Raw genomic sequence first — 24,609 nt, forward strand, 5'->3', positions numbered from 1 at the left:
CTGTTGTCTTGGAGCTGTTTCTTAAGGCCCTGTTTGCTCAAAGGGCTGTGGACTTTATCATTCCTTAAACGAGAACAATGTGGCACTTCAGATGCTGTGCTGACCTCTACTGACAAAGGCAGGAGAAAAAGTATCTTTGCTGTTAAAACCCGTGAAAGGCAGGCTTCCCTGGAGCCCTCTTCTGCGGTTTTCACCCCAAACAAATTATAAGGGCTTTATCGCTCCTACTGCCCCTCCAGGCCTTTGTGATACTTGCCTGTATTTCTGTTCAGTGTTTGAACAGAAGGTGCTGGATTCAGATCTTCTGCTGGTTGTACAATGGGAGAAGTCTATTAACTTTTATTAATATTTATTAATTATAAAATGAATACCTTTTGCAAGCTGCGGATGCTTCATCCTGTTTATGATCCTACAATAAAATGCTTTATGTAAGGGCAACTTAAACCCCAGAACCCAGAGTTTAAAAAGGTTTGGTTTGACTGTTGCTATTTGCCATTTAATGATAAGTAAATTTACTTATAAATTCGTGTTTCGTGACATAACCATTCTGTGTGGGCAGCAGGGAAGTTGGAAGCGTTCGGTGAGATACCACTCGTTTTGAAACATACAAAAAATTTGGAATTAGCAATTTTTTCCAGCATTGCTAGATTGCTTTCAAAAGTTCTAAGCACTCTGTTCCTCATAGTTTTGAATTGTTTTTTTTGGTCTGTCCTGGAAGCTGGTAGACCATGTGCAAGATCTTTTGCTCAAGGTCCTTGCCCTTGAGCCCTGTATGCTGCTGAGTCTTTTGGAGCGGTTTTGAGTTATGGGTTTAGACAGGGAAAATACCTATCGTGTTAGGTTTTCCTAGACTATCGTCCTTGTGGTACACATTTGCAAGTGTTTTGTTAGGTCTAGTATGTGGTAGATGTAATGTTTTTAGCAAACACTCAAACATAACCCCAGTTTTACTGGATGAAGTAAGGGCCAGCATGGCTAAAAATAGTTCTCGCTGCCTTCTGGTGGAATAACCCAATACCAGAACTATTACCAGATGTGAAACTAATATATATACCTGGGTGCACTGTGTATTGTTTATATGCAATAGTGAAACCCTCAAAAGCTCTCTATTATCTGCTTTATCTTCAACGTACTGAAATTAACTGACATTGCAATGAATAATGTAGTTAATGTAGCTCCTTTCTTTTTTTTCTTTTCAGCTTAAGGGAATTTTAAAAAAGGACATTTAAGTATGAGCAAATGTGAATGACAATTCCATGTTCATTCAGCTCACTGTTGTGCAAATCAAAGGATTTCCTTTTCCGGTTTTATTTTTGGAACGTCTTTATTCCATGTTTGCTATTCAGTCAATTTGGTGATGCTGCATGACAAAGAAGAATACATTCATTGCTAAAATCTTGCCTATGGTAAAAGAAAGAAAATGAATATGTCACATGTCTCTGGGTAGTTTTAGGAAGAATATAAAACTGACTTGGTGGTGGTGGTGCCATTTCTGTGAGGAAAGAGATCGCTGTGACGGATGTGATCAGTTTATCCTGATGGAAGATTTTTCTAAGTACCTGATAGCAGCTATCAGTTTCACCACATGTCAGGTCTGTATTTAGAGACTGAAAACTACTTTGTGGAGTCCAGTGCCAATGAACAGGAAGGAATGGGTGCATGGGATGCTGAGGCTTTGGGCAATGAGCAAATGACAGGATGTGCTGGAGGTGAAAAACAGAAGCAGGACTACAGTGAGGACTAGCCCCGGACAGGGGTATTGGATGAGACAGAAAGTGGGGAATGCCCTTGTGGCCAAAGTTGAGCTGGATGGCTGCCTGCAGCAGGAAGGGATGTGTGAATTCTGAGAATGGTGCCCACTCACAAGTGTCAGGGACCATTTAGATAACAGAGAAGTCTAGTTCAGTTTTAGGTGGAAACAGTCTATATCCTGCTGGGGATTTTGGAACAGGTTCTACCCACCCTTCCAGGTAGTTACATCGTGGATGAGAAGTGGCAGAAATTAAGCTTTTAATGTTAAAGAAATAAAAAAATCTGCTTCGTTCTACTCAAAGCTTTCTGCCAGAGACATTCCTCATTAAACACACATGGTGGGATTTTTCAAAAGAACTTGGCACAGCCTTTGCTCTGCTCCCACTGGAATCCATGGAGGTGCCACAGGCTTTGGTGAGAGGAGAGCTAAATCAATATGGAGTGCTTTGGAAAAATCCAGCCCAGAATGGATCCTGGCAGTGTGAGTAGATAGGGATTGGAGGTGATGCTGAAATTGTCACGTAGAAATTTTCCATGCTGGCTAGCAGTATCCTCTCCATCCCCCTTGGTTCAGAGCTAATGGAAAGCAGTGTGTAGCAAAGCATGACTTGAGGGGAAGGGAAAGTCAGTGTAGAAAGAAATAAGAATATCCTAATTTCCTCCCTCTCTGTGTCTTCTATCAGGACAAAATCTTTACTGCAGAACTTCCTTTTTACCTGAGGTTGCCACTTAACTCTTCAAGAACATATTGGTCATTAGCAAGCAACAGTGAACATCGTGCATAATGCTCCTTCTGGATGGGATTCTCGGGAGACAAGCTGAGCAGATGGGTGTTATGTTTTCTCCAAAGTGAAAGGCACACTTCTGGCACGTGCTCAGGTGTGGGAGAAGAAGGGGACGGGGTCACATGCCCTTTGTCAGGCTCCCTGTCTCACTTAAGGATAGGGAGAAGAGGCTCCTGTGTCAGGTCACAGCCTCCTCTCATGGAAAAAAATGTATCTTGGAAGGGACCTCTGGAGCCCGTAGTGCAAACCTCAGAGTTCACTGAGGTTGCCCAGCTGCTGAGGAACAGTGGTATCTTCCCAGGCCTATAGCTTGAGAGGGAGAAGAACAGAGCAATCACAGGGCCCAGACACAGCTGGGACAGAACAGGCAGCCTGAAGGCTTTCTTTAGGAGCCTGAGTCAAAACACATATCTGGTGATTTAGTGGTCTTGAATGAAATCTGACATAGCTGACATCCTGCATTTCTTTGGTTTATGTCATTCTTTTCCCACCAGGTAGTAAAATCACCTCATAGTGCAGGTTATCACAGGATAATCCTGTTTCAACATATGTTCTCTTTTTGGTATACGAGTGCTCAAATGGTAAAGCTTGGTGTCGGTGATATGGTGCTGGGGTTCAAGATCTTTCACAGCTTTGTGTGCAAGCACAGCTCTGGAAGTGCTGCCCCAGGAGGGTCCAAATTTTCTAGTTCTCCTGCTCTGTGAGGTTATTCCTGCAGGCGTATACAGTGACTAGCCTGGGCACTGGCATTCTCCCAAGGAATGCTGTTACTCTCTCCCAGGCTGATATTGTCACTCACTGGGAAGCCCTCAGCAGATTTTCCTCATTCATTCACTCTTAGTGTTCCTACTTCTGTTTTGGGCACCTAATTTAGCTTCCCTAGGTAAATTTCAGATCTTCTAATAGAAAAAGCTATGCAAACACCAAATAATGATCTCAGAAGTGAGCAGTAGCTTCTGTGACACACATTCAGGAAAGCCTCTTCTTTGCTTGAATGGCTCCTTAATATCTCCGTTGGCCTGTTTGGGGTTACCAGAGTCCCCAGCAAGTACAAACTACTCTTCAAAGTGGGTGGCATTACTAAAAGAACAATACTGTAGTCTCTTCTAGAGGCAGCAGTGGGGTTTTCAAGTTTGCTGTGCACTTTGAAGGAATGTACTGTGGTTTAACCGCTGGCCAGATCAGGCCCATGACACGCTCTAATGGGGTTGTCAACTTTTCTTTTGAGAAGTGAGGAAATAATGCCAAAGCCAGTAGCCCCTCTGCTGCTAAACTGAGATTCAAACCCCCATGAGGGTAAGGATCGTTGTGAGCTAATAGGTCATGACAACCATTTCAGCACCTTTAGTGTTTTAGGACTTCTCTTAGTTAGGAATTGATTTGTGTCAGTTGCCACTGACTAGCTGAATTTTTGTCATGAGTGTCAGTTTTGTCTCTTGAAGTGATCTGTCCAGCTGTGACAGTTTTTTCCCAAGGAATGTTAGTGCTCACTTTGAATAATTCTAACATTGGCTAATTTTTAACTGAATAGGATCCCAACATCAACGTATCTATTCATATTAAATGTCTATCTAAAATGTGTGTAACTCAAGTTCCGTAGTAACTTCATGCTCATTAGCACAGCAGCATTATAAGGAAACTAGCAGAATTTTGTTCCACCATGTCAGCAATTTTACTTTTTGTAACAAGGAAATGGCTGGCTGAAAAAGCACTAATATTTTTTTTTTAGAGGATCCATATGGATGTAAAAAGTACTGGTGCCATTTAGTATAAACTGTAATCAGTTCCAGACTTGCTGCACTCAGAAACTTGAATCATGGAATTGAATGTGGTGGTTTCTGTATTTTGAGGGCTCTCACCAAAACCGCAGCTCTTGTAACAAGTAAATGGCTACATCCATGGTGTCCAAACGCCCATCTTAATGATGTTAAAAAAATGTTTGTTTAACTATGAATCAGAATTGTATTTCTAAGCCCTGCAGCTTTCCAGGTGAAATGACACAACCAGCCTTGCTACACTGGGGCAAAGTAGGTGGGCTCCAGAGGCTGAGGTCAGATGGGCTGAATTTCATTTAATTCCCTCAATTGTGGTTCCTTTGTTAAAGCATTTCTGAAGGCCTGGAGCCAGGCAACGTGGAATACCAAGCACTGGGATCTAAGTGGAGTTAGGCAGTTTGGTCTGCTTTTGTCTCCCTGTATATGTTTTAATGCACATTAGAAGTAAGAAGAGGCAAAAGGAAAAAGCAGAAGCATGCACAAAGGACATTGTTTGCTTATATAGTGTCTGTAATGGAAGAGTGCGGCTGTGATGAGGACATGGCTATTGAAGAATGTTTTCAGCCTTCATTCAGGGCTTGGGTCAACTACAACTTTCTTGAATCAGGCAGGGAAAATGGAAGATGGCTGGACACACCAAAACCTCTTTTGTGAATTGCTGGTTACAGAAATTGATAGCTCAAGAGGCCACTTAGACTTAGGTTTACTGGTTGGTTTGTTTTCTATGGAGCCAGAGCCTAGTGGTAGCTTTTAGCCAAAAAGACCGGTACAATCTGAGGTCTGTGAAGTTTGATGGACACCTAGAAACAAATAACCCAACTAACCTTCCTTGCTGAGAGCATGGACAATACTTGGTTTGGCAGTAGTCATGTCGCATCTGCATCCATCACCCTGTCCTGGTACCCAGAGCTGTAGATGGGTGCTGCCTGTGCTTGTTGAGCATGGCAAAGATGCAAGGACCCAGAGCTGGAGTTAGTCTGCTGAGGGGAGAGTTAAGAGAGACAGTTGTAAGAATTCAAGCTTCATTTTAGTTTTGTTGCTCATTGAACAGCTTGGCTTTGGGTTGGCTTTTTTTTGTCTGAAATAACACAAAGTAAGAGGTTGTAGGGTATATTGTCCAAGAATGGCAGATTCTCAGGCTCTTCAAAACTTGTTTTAAAAAGATGTAATAAATTAGTGAGAAGCCAATCTTATGTCTAGAATTACATTCTCAGTAGTGTTTGTCCCCAGGTGAAGACTTCTAAGTGTACCAAAGTTTGAATGCTATTTCCTCAGCTGTCATACTGGTGTACTCCTAGGAAAAGGGGAGACTCATACTGCCATTTTAACTCCCTAGCTAGGGAAGGATTAAAGGAGTATTGGGATGTAAAAAAATATGAGGCTGGGGTGCCGATTGCAATGGCATCTGTTAGTCCTAGGCCGTTTTCAGAAGTCACTGAAGTAGGAAGAGGCTGTCTGGAGGTGGGAGTGGGGGGAGCCCTGTCTTGTCTATGAATTTTCATGATAGATGAAAGTAGACCCAGTGAAAGGTTGTAACTGTGACTTTGGTTTTTATTAGATCATAGGATTAACCTTAAATGGGACAACTAAGAGCTCTGTAGTTACAGAATTCCCTAGCAAGACCAGACCTTTCTTCCTTCTTAACCACAGCAGGAAAGCAAGAATTATTAGTTTTTTTAATTACAGACCAGCTCTAGTGCTTGTAGTGCACCTCTTTTAGCTGACAAGAGCAACTGTCCCTCCACCCTGCTCCTGCTTAATTCTAGAAAAGTCAGGGAAGTTGGCCAACTTACAAAAGGTCTCTTCCTTAAAGATCTTGTATTTTAACACACAATCAGCTCTTAAACCTGCAATATCTTCACTACTCCTAGTGTCAAACAGACAGAGAGGAGGGGCCCTGGGAAGGACAGGTGCTTCTGCATATTAACAGGCACTTTAATAAGATCTTTACTGGGCTTTAATAAGATCTACTGAGTGCACAGTACTGAACAGAATACAACTTACGATATTTTTTGTTTGACCTAAATATATGAAAAAAATTTTATTCAAATTCAAGGCAAGTTTGTGGTTGGTTTTCTTGTTTGTTTGTTGGTTGTTTTTTTTTTTTCCCTGGTGAAACAAGAAGTAAAAATCTAATTTTCGGACAGTTGGACCCAATTTGACTCACTTTTTGAAGTCTCATGTTATCCTTTTCCTTTTAATGCAGGGCAGGTCTAAAAGACACAGGAAAAATATTTCACTTGGAAAATATCAAAAGGACCTGTTTTGGGATTTCCAAAGCAAATTCTTTCACTCTGGAAAAGGACAAAGGGGAACATCTGTCAGTCTCCTAATCTCTTTCTCTCCTTCCACTGAAAAATAGAGTTGATGGTACAGTTCATCAAGAGAGGAAATTCTCCCCTTTCTCTTTGGTAGTTTCTGAAAACCAGGCCATGATACTGAAGAGCCTTATTTGCAGATTTAGTGGGAAACATGCCTAAAACAGGAAAGAAGAAAAATTCCATGGGAATCAGCTTCCAAGTCAAACAGTTTCTGTAGGTCTGTGTTTGAAATCTTCCCTCTGGAAGCCCAACTTCAAACATTAACTGATTCAGATTCTGGTCTTATTAAAACAGAATGAGAAGAAACAACCAGACAACTCCCCATAACTGCTGCAATGTAAATTACTTCTAGTACTGTAAACATGTGAGGGGTTGATTCTTGTAACATAAACAACAATTAAAAAATGCCTACAATTAGTAAATAGTTTTTTTTTTCTAAAAAAAGGTGATTTTATTGAGTTTTAATATACAGCTTTAATATGTTAGGGTAATCATACAAGATCTCTCTTGTGTTCAATTTACACATTACAATACAGTCGTGAGCTAAAATCTTTTGTTTTAATGTACAAAAGGAATCCAATGTTGTCCACTAGCAGCTTTGAACTTGGCAAGAAAGGTTCTAAAGACTTTAAGTGCAGTAACAACCATACACAATACAGAATGAATATAAGGACTTTTCGCCAAGGTACATAAACATTTGAAAACAAATGGTGCCTGCTCCACAGGGCAGACAACTAGCAAATGAAAAAGAAGTCACTGACCAATGTTCCAGAGAAGGAGGAGCATTACCCTGTGTAACAGTTCTTATAAAATGGCCTAAAAATATCTGTATCATAGAATTTGCACTGATCAGAATAAGGTCTGAAAAGAAACAGTAGGCAAGGAACTGAACAATCAAAAAATGACATAGTAATATAAAATATCTCCGTCACTATTTAAATGCCAAATTAATCAAGCAATAGTAAAACAAAACCAAAACAAAACATCAAACCAAAAAACCAAAGCTCTTCTGTTTAAAATAACAGCACTGTTTTTGATTATTTTCAAAGATATTTTTTTCTTATGAACACACTATATACTTGATTGTTTCTTTCATACAGAGCAATGTGTCCATTTGGTCTGTCACTTCAGCGAAGCTGACATACAATCAGCCCATCATGTCTCACCTTTGACACATTTTAATGCTTTTCTCCCCTTACGTTTGCTACACTGGTGCCTTCTCTTCTCAACTTAAATACTTTTCTTCCTTTTCTTTATACAGTGCAGAGTATATGGGCTTAGGATATGGATATTTTCCTCTACTCCAGTTCACTGTCCAGTTCTGAGTTCAGTGGTGTGCAGTAGTTTGGCTTGTCCGAAGGTACGTACCCTGGGAGACACAAGCACTTGTACGAACCTTCTGTGTTAATGCATTTGGCATTCTTGCAGAGAGACATCCTGTTGTTCAGCTCATTGCACTCATTCACATCTGCAGAAAGGGGACATCAAAAGACAAGTACTTCAGTCTGGTGTGTAGGTAAAACTCATTTATTTCCAGCATTGTCAGGAATAGAATGTGCTGTATGAATACACTCAGAACTTCATTTCAGATCAGTGGAAGTAGGCTGAGTCAAAGGCTGTACAGATGAGTTGGGAAGAGGTGGAAGTTCTTATAGGAAATGAATAGCGTATTAAATGGCCTTAAACTGTTAAATTATGAATTCAAACTTAGCCTAAGCTGCAGACCAAAAATTTAATAACTTACATTAAAAAATATTAAAATCTCAGGTTTTTAGCTGATGACTGAAAAGTGGCTTATAAGAAAGATGCTCCAAGTTCTTAGTATAATATCTATATTTTTAAGAAATTAAATACTTTAGGAACTGTTGTTGTCATCAACTGAGTAACAGCAAACAGCAAATTACCTGCACTCAATGTTGTGCAGCATTGGCTTGAAATACACAGGAGCTACATCTTTTCTCGCTAAGGAGACCAGCTTGCCATAAAGTCCTAAAGATTAGAAGGCATGCAGGCAGCTTAACATGATACAGCTGGGAGACCTCAGCTGTGGGTTACAAAGCATAATGCTAAGCAAGTCAGCACAGACCTTAAATTGAAATACCCACACACAGTCTCTACTAGGCTGGTACACTGAGGGGTGCTGTTTGCTTCATCTTCTACTGACACGTGCCACTCCCACACTTTGTTGTTTTAACTGAAGACATAGTCATTAGATGTTCTGGTTAGTAGTTGTGCGGATATACTAGTTTGAGAGTGAAAGGAATAAGTGAGTCTGTTGATTGTTGAAATCAGGGAGAATCAGGCCAAACCCCGCCAAGTGGTTATCTGCATGTTTAGGCAATTCAACCACTCTAAGTAATGCTCCTGAAATTACTCTTCGACTGTGGATCCAGTTCCATTCTCTTAGCTCACTGAAGCCTTTGAAAAACATTTGTTCCATATATTAGTGTTAAATTGTTGATATTAGTTTACATGCTGTCATATAAATGTGTCTGCTCATTTCTAGGCTCTTAACTGAACACAGCTGTAATGACCAAGATGAACTGAGGAACACAAACATAATTATTTCTGTAACAATATTCACTGGCCTCTGCAGTAAATCAGACAAAGTTGGCATCTGTAATGCAGTTCAGGTGATAATCTCTTAACCCCTTTGTTCCAGCCCCTCCTTAAACTGACAAACAGAAGAAGATGAAGTAACATGCTGTCCTCACCAACACAAGTCATTTTGGCCATGTCCAAATGATAACCATCAAAACAGTCACAGGTGTAGCCTTCTTGGACTCTTACACATCGGCCATTTTCACATCCATTCAGAATACCGCATTCCTCTGCTTGTAACTCCTCAAAGCTGTTCAGAAAACCTTGGTGGAGAAAGCATTGCAAACAAGTAACTTACAGAGCTGTTGAAGCAGTATAACCAAATGCATAGTGGGAGTCTGAAACTGTCTCAGAAGTTTATTGGAATGTGACTTGACTTTGCAGAAAATAGGTCAGCTTTAGCAGATCTTCACCATCTGGAGTTTTAAAAGCACTAGAAAAGTACTGTGATATGTTTCAAGATGAAAACTGAATAACTTCGTGAACTCTTAAGTTTTTGAGTTAAAAGTCTGTGGTTTTGGGTTTTTTTTTTGGTAAAGGAAACTGCATAATTTGAGAGTGCATTTTTTTATAGGATGAATGAGTGTTTTCTTAATAGCACTTTGAATTGTTATGTGTATCAAACTTTATGGAAACAAAGGTAAGAAGTGGTAGTGAAGTCTGGGGTAAAAGTTCCTTACAACAGTATACTAGAAAAATAAGGTGAGGGTAGGGGGGAGAGCTTCATTCTCATTTCTCCAGAAGAAAACATATTATAAAAAACCCAACAAAAAACAACAAAAAACATTGATCTCAACTGCCTTGAAGGAAAGTAAGAAGGAATCAGTGACTGCTTTCCTGTTGTGGTTTTGGTTAACAACCCTTTGGCTTGTACTTCCGTGAGTGGTGCCAGTACAAATACCTATAATCTACCAATTGCTCCTTGCCATAATTCTAGGTGGCGAGTAGTCAAAGCTAAAGAGTTGTCTTTGTATTGAGTGGTTTGCACAATGCCTTTTGTGCTCCCTCTCATAGGGCTTTTTTGACAGTTATGCTTTGACGCATAAGGAAGGATATATATATAAAAAGTTACTTGAATTTTTACGTGTTTTAGAGATTCTCTCTAGGACTGAATTGTTCCTGTTAGTCCTGCACAGTATTTTTGCACTAGCTTTCTATTCGTGGAGCAGTGATATTACAGGACTGCAGATGGCAGCCCATCACATCAAAAAAGACTTTTGAGGGAAAAGCTGAGAATGTCTGGGAGTTGTAGGTTTACCAGCATAATTAACATATAGCATAGAAATGGAAGGGAATTTGGAGCTGGAGTGGAATAGAGTAGGATACACCTCTCCATCTGCCCCATAACATATAATTAATACAGTGACTGCACAAACTACTGGTTTATTTAAACCCCATTTACTGATTTAGATTGTTGCAACAGCTGTGATATGTAGATTTGCAAAGCTACCTAGGAATATGAATTTCTCTCTTTCCTTGTGCTTGTTCTCCTGTCTTTCTGTATTTATTCCATTCTGTCTTGGGTCTTGAGGCACCCTTTTTCTCTTGCCCTGCTTCGCCTTTCCTACTCTGCCCTTTCTGTATCATTCTCCATTTAACTTCTGTAGTTTCATTTCCACTCCCCCTCTCTTCAACTACATACACTGTTTCTATCTAGCAGAGTGGAATTCTTAGTAAGGATCACGGTGATCAGTCTTAACACTTAATGCATTCTGGAGATGCTGAGCACAATGTGACAGATACTTGCTGACATACGCCACATCTCCAGAACATATATAATACATTGGATGTATACAAGTGTACATTAACTAGGAAATATTACAATCTTTTCAACAAACCTAGTAAATCACATCTCTGTGCAGTAATACCGAGGATACTGAGCAAGCTGGTGTGATGTATGGTGACAATGTAGTAAAAAACTTGACCAAGTTTAATTTCTAATACAGCTTGCAGAGGGCTGATGAGAGTCTTTTAAAAAGAAGACCTTTGCTACTTTAAAAAACAAATAGTGCCAAGAAAGGGAAATATGCCCCCCAAAACATAACTGTTTTTTTAAATAAAGAAAAGGCATCATATTTGACATGTAATATGTATCTACATATATATGCATGTACATATATATGTACACACACTTTTTTCTGTTACAAATACAGCATATTGTAATTTTAGCTTGCTACACTCAAAATATTTATAACAGCAAATTCAACTACATAAAATACTTCAAACCAGCTGGATGGGACCTGGGTTGTAATTCAAATATGTGTATTGTTTCTGTGCAAGCTGATTGTACACAGGTGACAAACACTACACCTAAGTGCATGGACCTGCCACAGGATGGGACGTATTTTTGTATTCCTCATACAGACCATAGCAGGACTGTGACCTTGATGTTTTTGATGCCCTAAACATGTGGCAACTACATCTGTCAAGGAATACGCCTCTGATCAGGACAGAGTGTGGTCTGAGGTTTCCTATGTATTTGGTTGCCACTGTATCTGACTCAGTGATAGGATGGGAGCAAGTGACATGATCTCTTAAACCTCTGTGCCTAAGACAGTGGACTCAGCTCTGAATTCAAAACTGTCCACAATTTTATTGTATTTATTCACCATGGCTCATATAACTTGCAAAATGCTTCTTCCCCGCTCAGTATTTTATCTGTCATATTTGCTACCCGGCCATCTTTCTGGACTTTTTGTTGTGTTTGGTAGTTTCCATCTGTGTGACATTTCAATTAAGCATCAACACTCAGTACTGTTTAAGTAAAATCATCTGAATATAAAGAAATAAGACATTTTACAATTCTGTGTAGAGCCACAAGGTCATTTGGATGCTAAAGAGAAAAGACCTCATTAACCTGATCTGTGTAGTTCTGTATAAATGTATGAAGTGCAATGTGCACAAGAAATGTGCATCACCCTTCTAACAGTGTGCTGTAATCCTCCTGCCCCATTCTGACCTATTACTGTTATTTTAAAAATAAGTCCTGGTACAGGAGAAGCACTTTGGGAATGAGGAACTTGTGGGCCATATTTATGAAGCACAGGAGGTTACAAGTCCCTTCTGATACTTCCGCTTTTCTTCTCTAAAAATGTGATGCAATACACTGGACCTTTACAGGATGGCTGATCTTGAGGAAGATGCTGAGATCTGTGAGCAGTCCTCTCCCACAGTTCTTCACAGTTTGCTTGGCCAGACCCATAAAGAACCCTCATATTCCTCCTCAAGTATAACGTGAGATGCTGTACACAATTCCTCATATCCTGCTTAGTGGGCTGTTCCATCTAGCCTGAAAGCTATATGCATGCATACTCTCTGATCATACTGTGCTCTACATCTTCTCTGTTGAGCAAGAATGACTTGCTTGGTCTCCATTTCCCCCCTATAAATGCTGCTGGAAAATCATGGAAAGATGGCCTCAAGGCATTTCTGTTTCCCCCTTTTAAACTAAATGCACTCTGAAAAAATCTGTCCTATGCTCCAAAGGAAAATTAATTTGTGAGAAAGAAAACTGGCAGTCTTTTTGACCCTTAGCTGTAAATCTGTTGGTAAATACAAATCTGGTACACTTGGCACAAACTATTTCACTATATTAAAAATTAATATTGTAGCCTGAGCCCAACTGGACTCTTATACAGCGCTGGTGCTTGAACCAGAACACCTGACTGAAAGCTAGTGTCAAAGGAATAACTAAAACATAAATAGGCCACATTACTCAGAGGCAGACAGAAGAATGGAGCCAGCTACAGGGCAATAATCCAAGTTACAACCTTTGTTTGAAATATGTTACATAAGAGAAACTTGCTTACGGTCTTCTACAAAGTATGGATTAGTTTCTGGAGTGTAGTGCTCCTCGAAGTCAACCAAAGCATCTTGTCCATATGGTCGTCGAGATCCTGGAACAGGGATGTTGCACAGCTGGGCATAATCCTCTGAGGGAGGAAAGAAAATAGGATATAAAACTAATCACACTTTTAACACAGGCTGCATTACATTAGTCCCAGTGAGCTGTGGTTCATATTAGCTGGAAATAAACTTATCTTCCTAGAAACACCATAAACTGCAATTTGCTCAAAGCATTCTCTCTTCAAGAAGAATGTCATTAAAATGTTAATGAGCCAAATACAGACTGTTAAGCTGTAATAGGGTAACACCAGGGATGGATTTGTGTCAATAACTGTACAAAAAGTTATGGGTCGGGTTCTTCTGGCCCGCAATTCAGGAAGTGAGAGCAGAGGGATGCTGTGTAGCCTGCTGCCAATGCACCCCTCTCCAGGGCTGTCCATGCTTGCACTCATACTGGTGGAACAAAGCCTATCCCAGATCATCATGGCTGCTAGCAGAAACTACCCTAAAGAAAGCAGAGTGGAGCAGGTGGGGCCATGCTTCTGGCACTTTTAGCCAACTTGCAGAAATCACAGAATGAAAAATCCTAAAATAACCCATAGTCATGCGCAAACTTTATCTTCAAACCACAGGCTTAAATATGAGTGCTGTTCAAAGTCTCCTGGCTGTGAACCTTAAAGGGCAAGGGGAAATACACAGGAAAAATAGTTATACTCTGATTTTCTGCCTCTCTGTGATAGCTAGACTACAGAAATTGAAGCAGACCAAAGCAACTATTCATTTTAGATGCCAAAGGCCATGTTTGAAATGCTGATGCTGAGTTTGATTCTTTTATTTGATTTATTGTGTCACCTCTGTTTCCATTAGCATTTACTAAAATATATACACAACAATTTATTTGAAAATAGAAATGTTGTTAAAATACAACAATCCAGGTACTCCTTTGCTGTTGCTACAGACTATTTAGCATCTGTTTCTGTGAAGATTTCCTGCTGTTCTGAGAATCGGGCAGAATAAGGACGGGAAAGAAAACCACGAAAAGAGAGAGAGGAAAAAAAGCCCTAAGCAGATATGAAATCCAAGAATTGCAGATGGTTACAGAGCCAGAAACCTCATGCTGTGTAGAACTGTCCCAGACAGCAAATAGTTGGATAAATCCAGACTACCTCCAGACAGTGCAAAGCACAGCTCCACTTGCTGCCGAGCATTGTCATTTTATTTTCACAGGTAGGATCTCCTCCACCTGAATGATTTTTTTTTGTACTGAAAACAAAGTGTTCAAAAAGTTTAAATTCTGTGGTCAACAACTTGGCTCTTTATGATCATGAGACTGTACAGTACAGGCAAAGCTGCTCTGTGCACATCCAGAACTGTCATGGGTGCCAGTCCGACTCTGCAGAATGTACTCACTCCCCTAGGGAACTTGCAATTCATTGCAAATCTCACCTGCTTCAAGTGCAAAGTGATTTCCATAATCCTCCAGAATATATATGAAGTAATTACTATATTCAAAAACCCTCTCCTCTCCCAGATGAAAAAATACACTGCCCAAGACATTTGTTTCAGTTTGTACATAAAACAAAGCCAGCATGAGAAAATAAAGAGAATATAGCAAATGTTAGCTACATCCCTTAATGCACAGCTTCCCACCGAGACAGTACAATAATGAACATAGTTTTAAGAGCTGACATAGGAACTGAAACACCCTATTCTTCTTTCCGCACATCTAACTCCAACTAACATCCATGTATGGGGAGAGCAGGTTATCATCTCTGACTAATTCCTTCATTGATATGTACACAGAGAAAAGCTGTACAGAAGTGTAAAAGCACTTTCTCACAGATGCACACAAATGTTCTTGGCAGAGGAAATCTATGCTTTACCACAAAATACTAACTCATCCGGCCTGCATGGAAGAAACCACCACACAAAACCAGGCAGTGAAGGGCAATGGGACAAGTCAAGCAGGTCTGACAGAACACTGCTGCTTCCACATGAATGATCTGATGGGAAGGACTGACCACCAGAACCTGGACATTGGCTTCTCAGGTTACACAGTGCTAATTTTGCACTTAGTGATACTGGTAGTAGAAACAATCTTTTTCTTCTGTAGGCAGCAGTCAGAACTTCTGAAAAGCCACAGAGCTCTGGTATACACGAGAGCTGGGTAGTTTGAAGATTGTGCAAGAATATTTTGTACTGCACGTTTGCCAACACAAAGTTGTTTATTATCTAAAGAAGAATAAAGAAATGTTGACAACAGAAACTTGTTTCCTGCCACACTGGTTCTTTGCCAGTCAAGTTCTGTATGTCTGCATTTTTAGTTCTCATTGTAAGTAAACTAGTGGTTACAAAATGATGAAGAGCTGTTCTAGGGAATACTGTAAACTTGGTATTTGTTACAAGAGATTGTAACTGTATCAAGGTCTTCTACAAGGCTGTACATACAACTGTAATAATCTATTAACCCACTGAAGTCTATTACGCTTAATTAACCATTTGTTAATACACTTTTTAATAGTTTCTACATTAATTGTATACAGAGCTTTTATACAAAAACTGACAGAGTATTTAAATAGTCTTAAGTCACTCGAAAGTCCTCCTTATATATATCATTGTTTTGCTGCATATACTGTGATGATTTGAAATTAACTGTAATAGCCTCTTAATACTGCACATTATCTTTAGATGTCCAAGTAGAATAGACTTTATCTCTTGTCTTTTGTAATGTGTTGATTCAGGCGATAAACCTAAGGAAAGCAACAGCAACCCACCTAAGAAACCAACCGTAGAAATTCAGGACCAGTAACAGGGGGGCACATTCTGGAAAGATCATGAGAACTGGTATTTTGAAGTAAGGTAAACTAGAGGCTTGGATGTCTGAGAAAAATGAACACATCAGAGTCCTCCTCTGGAGGACAGAGCAAGTTAACGGCAAGAAGGATGCATATGTCCAATTTCTGTTGTTTTAAACTTTTCCCTTTACTATGCTAAGTTCCTACAGTTTAAATTAAAAATAGTATATTTCAGGTCACTGTGCTAAATGCTGGTCACTGTTTTCCAGGGAAGGGAACTAAATGAACAGAGTGCCATAAGATTTGTGGGTAAAAGCATGATGGGTGCACAAAAAGTTGCATCAAATATACAAATAAGAAAACAGCATGATCTTGCCCTAGGAAGGTGGCAGCAAGAGACTTAGACCAAGAAGGCAGTAAGGGGGCAGAGAGCAAGGGAAAATGTGTAACTACCCCTGAATGACAAAAACATTTTAGCTGTCACAGAAATTAATGCTCACTTTCAAAAGAATCTTTCATGTAAAGTAAAAAAAAAAAAGTAAATTCTGTAATTTATAATCAATGATAAAACCTTTTTCTATATAGATTTATTTTCTCTGCTTTCTCTCTCCTGGCTGTGATCAGGGACAATACAACTGCAGTTCAAGAGGAAGATAAGATTTGTGTTTTTAATACAATTTAGTCTACATTGCTTCACGTGTTTCTACGTTTTTCCTCATAACTTGCAAATGAATTATTGAGACAGCTTGTTGTATAACTTAGGATAACCATTATAAAAGGAAGCTGATGTAGGCTTTCAAAAATGGACATTATTTAAGTCATATGTTTGCATATAAAACAGCTAGATGCACATGCGTACTGGCACGGATGCTAGCCGTAATTGGTGATGAAAAACAGAATGATAGAGACAAGACAAGTTGGATGGACTGGCTGGCTTATAGGTGCTTGTTAACCTAAGTGCAGCTGTGCAAATGTACATCTAATTTGCATATGCAGTAGTAACTGCACAAGCCTGTGTGGGCCTTATTTGTACCCAGAGGCCTAAAAATCCTAAATTCTCTAGTCGGAAAAATTATTCCTTATAATAATTATTCCTTATTTTATATTGCATATTTCATATTTGCATTTAAAACAATTATATAAAAAAGCTTTTCCTGACATAACCATGAAACAGCTGCAACAAAGCCAATCCTAGCTCCTGCCCATAAAGCAAGCTTTATTTCTGTTCCAGCTCCTCAGAACTGTCACCATCACACACAAAAAAGGAGCCAAAGCTATCAACACCAAGGCAGTTCCTTCAAATTATTTAAGAACTCAATAGTTTTGCCATGGAAGAAATCACTGGAGAGAGGGACAAAGCCAAGAAAGCATTTATAACATGTAATATATGGCCCTTCCCAACGGCCGTCTGAATTGGTTACGTTTAGGCTCTCTTGGGAGACTGCATCATCTGTGAACCAAAGCTGAAGATATTTCTGCTCTACATTTAGATTGTGCTATTTGACAACTAAGGTAGTTTTACTGACATCTTCCAAGAACAGATGCTGAGGTTTGTCATGGACAGCATTCACATACATTCTGCAACTCTTGGTGCTAAAGGAAAAAGGAAGGGTAGCTGTCTTAAAGGATTTTTTTAACGAGTTAAGAAGGATATTCATATCCTTCCTCACATGAGGATACTCTATATGCAGTCTCTGAGGAAATGTAATTACCAGCCTGATTCTTTCAAAACCTCTTGGTATTCACCTTTTGTTCCTCAACTAATGCTGCTCAAATTTCCTAAAACAATCTTCTATTACTCAAGGTAGACACTTAAAAGCTGTAGTAAGAGCCAGGTTGTTTCTGCCACAACTTTGCAAATGACTTTTTGTCTCTATGATGACTCCCATGTATACTGTGAGTATGCACGGAATGTGAGGTTCCATGAGGAAAACCATTCTCAGGCTCTTCTGCATGTCTCTTCTAAACTTCATAAAAAGCACTGAAAATCTTCATCAACAGAAATGAAAGCAGCCAACTGAGCATAAGAATTTGAATATTCAAGGCCCAATCACTGTAGTATTCCGAGCTCAAGAAAATAATCCATTTGTCCAGAGTCTTTACCAGAAAGGAAGGAGGCACAATGCCATCCTAAATGCAAATGCAATGGTCTCCAGAGAGGAATCCAATGTCCATCCCCCTGCTGATTTTTACGATCTCAAAAGAAGACAGATGGAAACTCATCCTTCACGCACAATGATTTCCCCTGTACTTCCAGATCTTCATGACTAATATAAGTCAGGACTTGAAGGGAACACCATGCTCTCATAATACAGAAGCTCAGCCCAGAACTAACTCATAATGTTTACAAAGGATACAGAGTTCCTTGCAACAAAACCATAGTCAAACAATCTGTTCCACCAGAAGGGGTAGAATTCAACAGCTACATGTAGGGATGACTATCTCTCTTCCTTGAGGGAAGGGGACACTGGTAGGACCAGCACAGATGTGTGTTTCTGTATAAAAAACATCCATGTGAATCTGGCCAAAAGAAATCCTACATTATACAGCCCTCCAGAAGATTCATGTTACCCACTACCCTTAGTGGTCTCCTGGTCAGAGCTTTGCAAATGTTAAGGTGGAGATAAAGAGAAACTTCAAGTATAACCTAAGTCCTCAGCAGTTCTTTATGTGTCTCCTAACCCACAGAACTTCTGTAACACTGACTGGAGTTCTACCATCTTCCTTTCTGCAGATCTTCTAAGCATAAAGTGGTTCCATAAAATACTAGCATTTAAAACCTGCAGTAAAAAAAGGTGTATATAAGGTTATACTAATAAGCAGGCTGATAAACTGAATGCTGGCCTCCTTTACAGATGCCTAAGAATGTGTTCATAATGTTATCTTAGTAGTCAGACAACCACCGAGTTCTTAGTTGTAGTAATGTAACACACACTCTGCCTTCTCCCAATGAATAGTATTGTAACATCTGTTAAAAAACTGTCCTGGTTTTTCCTTACCCCCTTTTCCTATATTAAAACTTCTTCAGGCAGCCAGCTGCAAGAGGGAGAAAGCACCCTCCTTAACAGACTGGCATATCTTTGGTTCAGGGGCACATAATTCCACCTTCCTAGCATCCTAATGTGTTACCGAAGCAAAGGTGGGACTGCACTGAAATAACAAACTCCAAGAAGATCATTTTACAAATACAAAAATAAACAGTCCCCCTAAATTACACACTGATTCTGGCACATCACCTTACTAAACATTTTCTAGCTGTTACTTCTATCTCCTCCCTTCAAATTTCCTGTGCCCTGTAATAATATACCTTGTCTAAAATCCACTCCAGTCCCATAAGGGAGTTACAGGAGCTTCTGGAAGCTTAGTATGTTTATAATTCAGGTGCTACATGTCCAGCTTAACATAAGATGTATATGCCCTTATTTTAGATTCCAGATTTTTTCAGTCTTGGCCAGTTCTCTATTTTCTAGCATGGATATTTTGACCCAGCTGCTAAACCCATCATTGCCTGTCCTGCTGCCAGTTACTAGAGGATGGCCTCTGGATAGAGACAATTTGGTCTTGGGGACTAACACCAAATTGTCCAAGGAGGCAGAACTTCTGAAGGCAGGTCACCCAAGAAGGTGGGTTTTTGGAGGGTGTTGGGTGCAATGCATAAAGTTTTGCTTTTGTTATCTAAAAGAAGTGTCTCCAATTTTCTGATTTTCCTCAACTGTTCAATTAATACAGACTGCAAATTACAAATCTCAAACACCACAGTGGTTTCCTAAGATTAATTACTGAATGTTCTTTGGGCAAGGACAGCCTAACGCCACAATGAGCCCAGAGAGAACACATTTCAGTAGTTAATATTTTGGTGTTGGATGCAATCTTTGAAAACCTTTATCTGTAATATGATGATATCATAAGATCATAATGTTAAGAGACAACATAGTTGAAGGCAATCTGTCTTTGCTTCCAAGGCCTGCCCCACAAATTCTTTATACAAGTAAGATGTACTCAATCACATCGCTACAGTTCATGTTTGCACTATTTTGACCAGGGCTTTGATACTAGTATTTTGAGTTTCCTCCTTGATACTGTTATCAAAATACAAATGAGTCTTACTGTTGTTAAGATGATGTTGTTCAGCTGCAATACTTCAACAGGTGCTACTTATTTTTGTCTCAAACTCTGACTGTTTAGCTTCATCTTCAGTGGGGTTTCTTTGATCAAGCACTCATTAGTAGTTTTTAGAGACCTTATCAGTTACCTAAATTCTGTTTTCATGCTGGTGAAAGGCCAGATTTCTTTCTCATTTATATGGATCAGTTTTTAGAGAAGTTCTCTATCTTCCCCCTGATTTTATGTCAGATGCTACTTAAAAAGGAATTTTAAATCTTGCAATGAAAAATGGAACTGCTCTGAAGATAAGCTGGGACACAAAAGTTAGAGATTCTTTCAATAAAGCATGAGTTTGTCATAGAAGGAACTTGCAAATGTATCACTTATGGTGGTAGGCCTGTATTTCCTTCTTTCCAAGTGCAGCATCTAGATCCTCAAATACAAGAGGAGCATAAAAAAGGCAAAAGGAAACCACAGATAAGCAAGTGACCTGTTCTGTGATCCAACCCATTTTATGGTGAAAGTCTTCCGGTGATAACGCTTTTCACATCCCTAGCTCTTCTTTAAGATGTGTTACAAATCTTCACAAGGTCCCTAACTTGGGAAATAAGCAAACACTTTCAGTTGTAAATCTGGCCAACACAATACACAAGTATTTAAAAATGGAGAAATTCCTGGTTCCCCAGCCAGGACTTGAACCTCTGACCTCTTGGCCCAGAGGTGCGAAAGCACTCTCTCAAGCCAATGATATCACTTTAAGTACTACAAACTGAAGACATGTCAAATAAATCATTTATTCGGTTCAGTCAGCTTTAAATTTTTCTTGGTAAATGTTCTGAAACCAGAGAAAGTTTTCCAGGTTTCTGTGTGGGAGCGTGCATTTGTGTGTGAGGACAAATGAGCATGCACCACCTCCACTAAGAAATGTAAGCTTGTCTATTTGTCCTGATGTCATAAAGATTCAATGTGCTTTTGGTTTTTTTAACTATGTTCCAATCTATAAGGATGATTTAAAATATTTGGGATCAAAGCGTGCCTTGTAGTTTCGGTTAAAGCAGATACTTCACAATGCATATTAACTTCAAATAAAAATTATGTCTGGAGGGAGAAGGATTTTATGGTCCAACATAACGCTCATCAGCTTTGACTGAGGGTCATCCAAGTGATGTTTAGCATGTTATCCATCAGGAGCCTTCATGTAATCTCTAAAATGAATTTAAGTTTCTTCAGAGAGCTAGTTGGGATCGGTACCCCACTGTTGTCACAGGATTGCTGCTCTGGAATCCTGCAGTCCTAATGATCAAAATCCATCTAATTTCAAGCCTACATGTGTTCAGACTGAACTTGTTCCAATTTTTTCCTCACATCAACACTGTTTAATTTAAAAGCTTGTGGGAATCCTTCATGACTCTGCTGTGAAAGAGTTCAACTATTTACAACCTTTGCTCTGCATATAGGCTTGTCTTCTCTTGTCAGACAGGTTCTCCATTCCCTGACCATCTTGGTAGTCCTTCTCTGTTCCTTTTCAGATTTATCCTGCTTTAAATGTAACTAGCTAGAACTATTCAGAAGCAAGTCTCAAGCCTACCTTAACTCTCTCCGCAAGGAACAGCTTTCCTTCATCCTCTCTATCTTTCCACCTGAGGAAGTCCAGGTCATAGCAACAATTCTTGCTATTAGCTATTGCCCTTTTTTTTTTTTTTACTGTTACATTTCGTTCCATTGCAATTGTTATTCTAGCAGATGTAGTAACTCACTGCCTGGGAATGTCCTCCTGTAAGATTTGTTCTGACAAAGACATTTCAGAGATTTCCATATCTTATAAATCAAGCCGCTGTCATGCCCTATTTTTCTTCCTCAGTCTCCTTCTGGGGTAAGCGTCAGTCAGCAGTTACTCCAGCCAACACCATCAAAACCAGGCACTTTTTTCAGTTGCTGCACTTCCAAAGCAAACTCAAACAAGTAAAGATATATAAGAACAGGTTCAGGGACATTGCAAGTAAATTATAAATACATAAAACTCAGGTAGACACAATCACGTTAATGCTTCACTGAGCTTGACTGTAGTTTTAACTTGCTACAAATAAAACACGTGCTACTTTAGCCCTAATGTTACAGTCAGAGTAACACGGGACCAAGTGAAAAACCAGGTCTGATATGAATAAAATGGTTTACTAGTGTAGCACAATATTCCTGTATGGAAAACAATACTACTGAAAGAGACATTTGTAGTAAGAAAGCTACATCCAAACTAGGCCCTGGAGAAGTTTATATGGGGCAGAGAAGTTAGTGCAGTTCAACTGTAACACTAGCAACAAAAATCTAAAACAGTTATGTAACCTGCTGAGTATCATGCATGTGTGTGCACATGAACTGTGCCTCTGTCTTCATAGATGGCTTTTGTCGGGTATGTTAAGAAACACTGCTATTCTTAAAATGCCCTCCTGTTTCCACCAGGGTTCTGAACTGCCAATCACTGATAGTCCCACTTGAAGGAAACGGGTCCTGTAAGTGCCCAAAAATAAAAGCAGCTACATTTTCAAAATGCAGACTGTAATGAATTCCCTTTAATTAATGAGAAAAATTTCCGTTAGTTCTTGAAGGGTTAGGGTTTGTTGTTCTCTCTTATGCTATTAGCCCGAGTATAAATGCAAGGGATTAAACTGATAAGTATTTCAGATTTCATTCCAAGAATTGACATGTACATTTCCTTACCTGACTCCTTCATAGGACACAGTGCGCACTGCATGCCCCAGGCTTCACCGTATAGGCAACAGCACTCAGTATATGTAGTCTGCTTTCCAACCAGAGGTCGACTACAAACGAAATCATCACTTAGATGCTGCCAGCAAAGATCCTGGTAGACCTCAGTTTCTTCGGTTTGTTCTGGTGAAGAAGACAGTATTAGATCATCATTGCAGTGCTGTTATTTAGAAAAAGATACTGACATAATGCAGAATTTTCTAAACTTAGATTAGAAAAAGAACCTAGCTTTATACACATTGCTGAATACAAATTTAAACTGAGAAGTTATGACCTTATTTAAGGCTTGAGGTGGCTCATCCTTTATTCAGCTTTGCAAAAAACTTAAAGGGTTCTCATTTGACACTATTAGGCCAATTTAAAAACACATTGGGTTGGACACCCAAGAAATAAACTTCCTAAACCAGTAGTCAGTGCTGAATGCTTAACACTGACTCAGCTCTGCTCCCATGGAAGTTAAGAGAGCTTGACAAAAAACAGTATTAAGACAGAGGTGAGTACGTAAGGAACACACCAAGGATGGAGTGAATCTTTAGAACTTATTTTGCTTTTCTTATATTGCTGACAGTGGCATCTGAAAGAACTTTTACAACTAGGGCAGAGCTGAACAAAAATTTTAGAAGGGCTCAACGGGAGACTGAACAAATACTTGGAAGAGAGTTTGAGTAATGAAACAGACAAACTACATCAGGCTCAGGAAATCCCCTGAGCTGAAAATAGCTGGAGGCTGGGAGAGTGCTGGGAAGAAGTATTGTTTATCTGCTCTTCTGGTCCCTAATCATCCACTTACAGCTATTGTCAGAGACAGAATACTGCTATGAACTACTGTCACCTTCTTAAGAACATTAACAAAAACATGTATTTTTGTGAAAGCTGGACTATTTCAGAGGCATACTAGTTCTGACAAAGATCTCAGTAGGAGCAATTCCTAGTCCTAGCAATCTCTGATAGCTGCTGATCAGAGGGAGAGGAACTGTAAACTTAATCTTCCACTTGGAATGCAAAAAGCTCAGCACAATTGTTTTGTAAAGACATCTGCAAGTTTTTGATTTTGTTCCAACATACAGTAAAAAATAAATGTCACAAACCAAGGTTCTGTTTTGTCTGCATTATCTGTACTGCATTTTCACATGATGCACTGAAGCATGGGTGAGTACAGAATTGCAACCAATAGATCAAGAGTAGAATGGTGAGCTCTGAAAGTGCAAAGGTGATCAGCATTTAGATGCTTATTTCTACTGAGAACTTGCCACAGCAAGCCATGAAGAGCAGCAGCGGGCCTCTGCTACCAACTCCAAGTTCTGCTGGCAGCAAAGGAACCATCCTGCCTCCTGCTTCTCTGCACTGGGGAGGACATTGCCAGTGTGATAAAGGCTTGAGTGCTTTGTGCTAGGTAAGATCATTGCTGTGTCAGCGCCAGTATCGCAGGACAGGAGACCCTTTGGGCCCTTGCATTCCCTTCACATCCTAGATGAACACAAAGGACAACCCTGCTCTTGGTTTGTTTAACTGAAGATTGAACAATACAAATGCTGTGGTTCTTCCACAGTTTCAGGCAAGAGGATGACCACATTACTCCTCAAAAGTATCAGTCTTATAATTTGGAGTGCCTAAAGCTGGCATGCAGTTGGTATTCCCATTTCTTTTCACAGATGCATCTTAGGAAAATTCATTGCAAGTTGCAGGGACCAGAGGTCTGGATTTATGGCTATACAGCGCCAGTGGTAATCAAACCCATTGTAACATTTCTTTTAAAGATGTGTGTGGCATGGACAAAGCTGTGCAGACTGCATAATGCTCTGGATTTCTGAGATGTTTCTAAGAATCTCATCTTTTTTTTCTGAAATCAGTGTCTACTGAATTTAAA

At 39.6% G+C, this 24,609-nt stretch overlaps 2 protein-coding genes across 9 annotated transcripts in view; one reads left to right on the forward strand and one right to left on the reverse strand.

Moving 5' to 3' along the window:
• The window catches only part of FAM98A (family with sequence similarity 98 member A), a 185,086-nt gene that overhangs the window by 94,908 nt on the left and 65,569 nt on the right, over positions 1-24,609 (forward strand). The window lies entirely within an intron of this gene.
• LTBP1 (latent transforming growth factor beta binding protein 1) overlaps positions 7,056-24,609 on the reverse strand; it is a 198,879-nt gene continuing 181,325 nt past the window's right edge. For all 8 annotated transcript variants that reach the window (XM_061471023.1, XM_061471019.1, XM_061471017.1 and 5 more), the window contains 4 exons: positions 22,695-22,865; positions 13,044-13,166; positions 9,348-9,497; positions 7,056-8,101 (listed from right to left, as the gene is read on the reverse strand). In XM_061471023.1, coding sequence (XP_061327007.1) covers positions 7,932-8,101; positions 9,348-9,497; positions 13,044-13,166; positions 22,695-22,865 — 614 coding nt within the window. In that variant the 3' untranslated portion in view covers positions 7,056-7,931. The remainder of the gene's footprint in view (positions 8,102-9,347; positions 9,498-13,043; positions 13,167-22,694; positions 22,866-24,609) is intronic.

Source organism: Pezoporus flaviventris, unplaced genomic scaffold (genome assembly GCF_033815535.1).
Source record: "Pezoporus flaviventris isolate CSIRO_AGI_PZ_B2104156 unplaced genomic scaffold, CSIRO_AGI_Pfla_v1 ptg000066l, whole genome shotgun sequence".
Taxonomy (NCBI): Eukaryota; Metazoa; Chordata; class Aves; order Psittaciformes; family Psittacidae; genus Pezoporus; species Pezoporus flaviventris.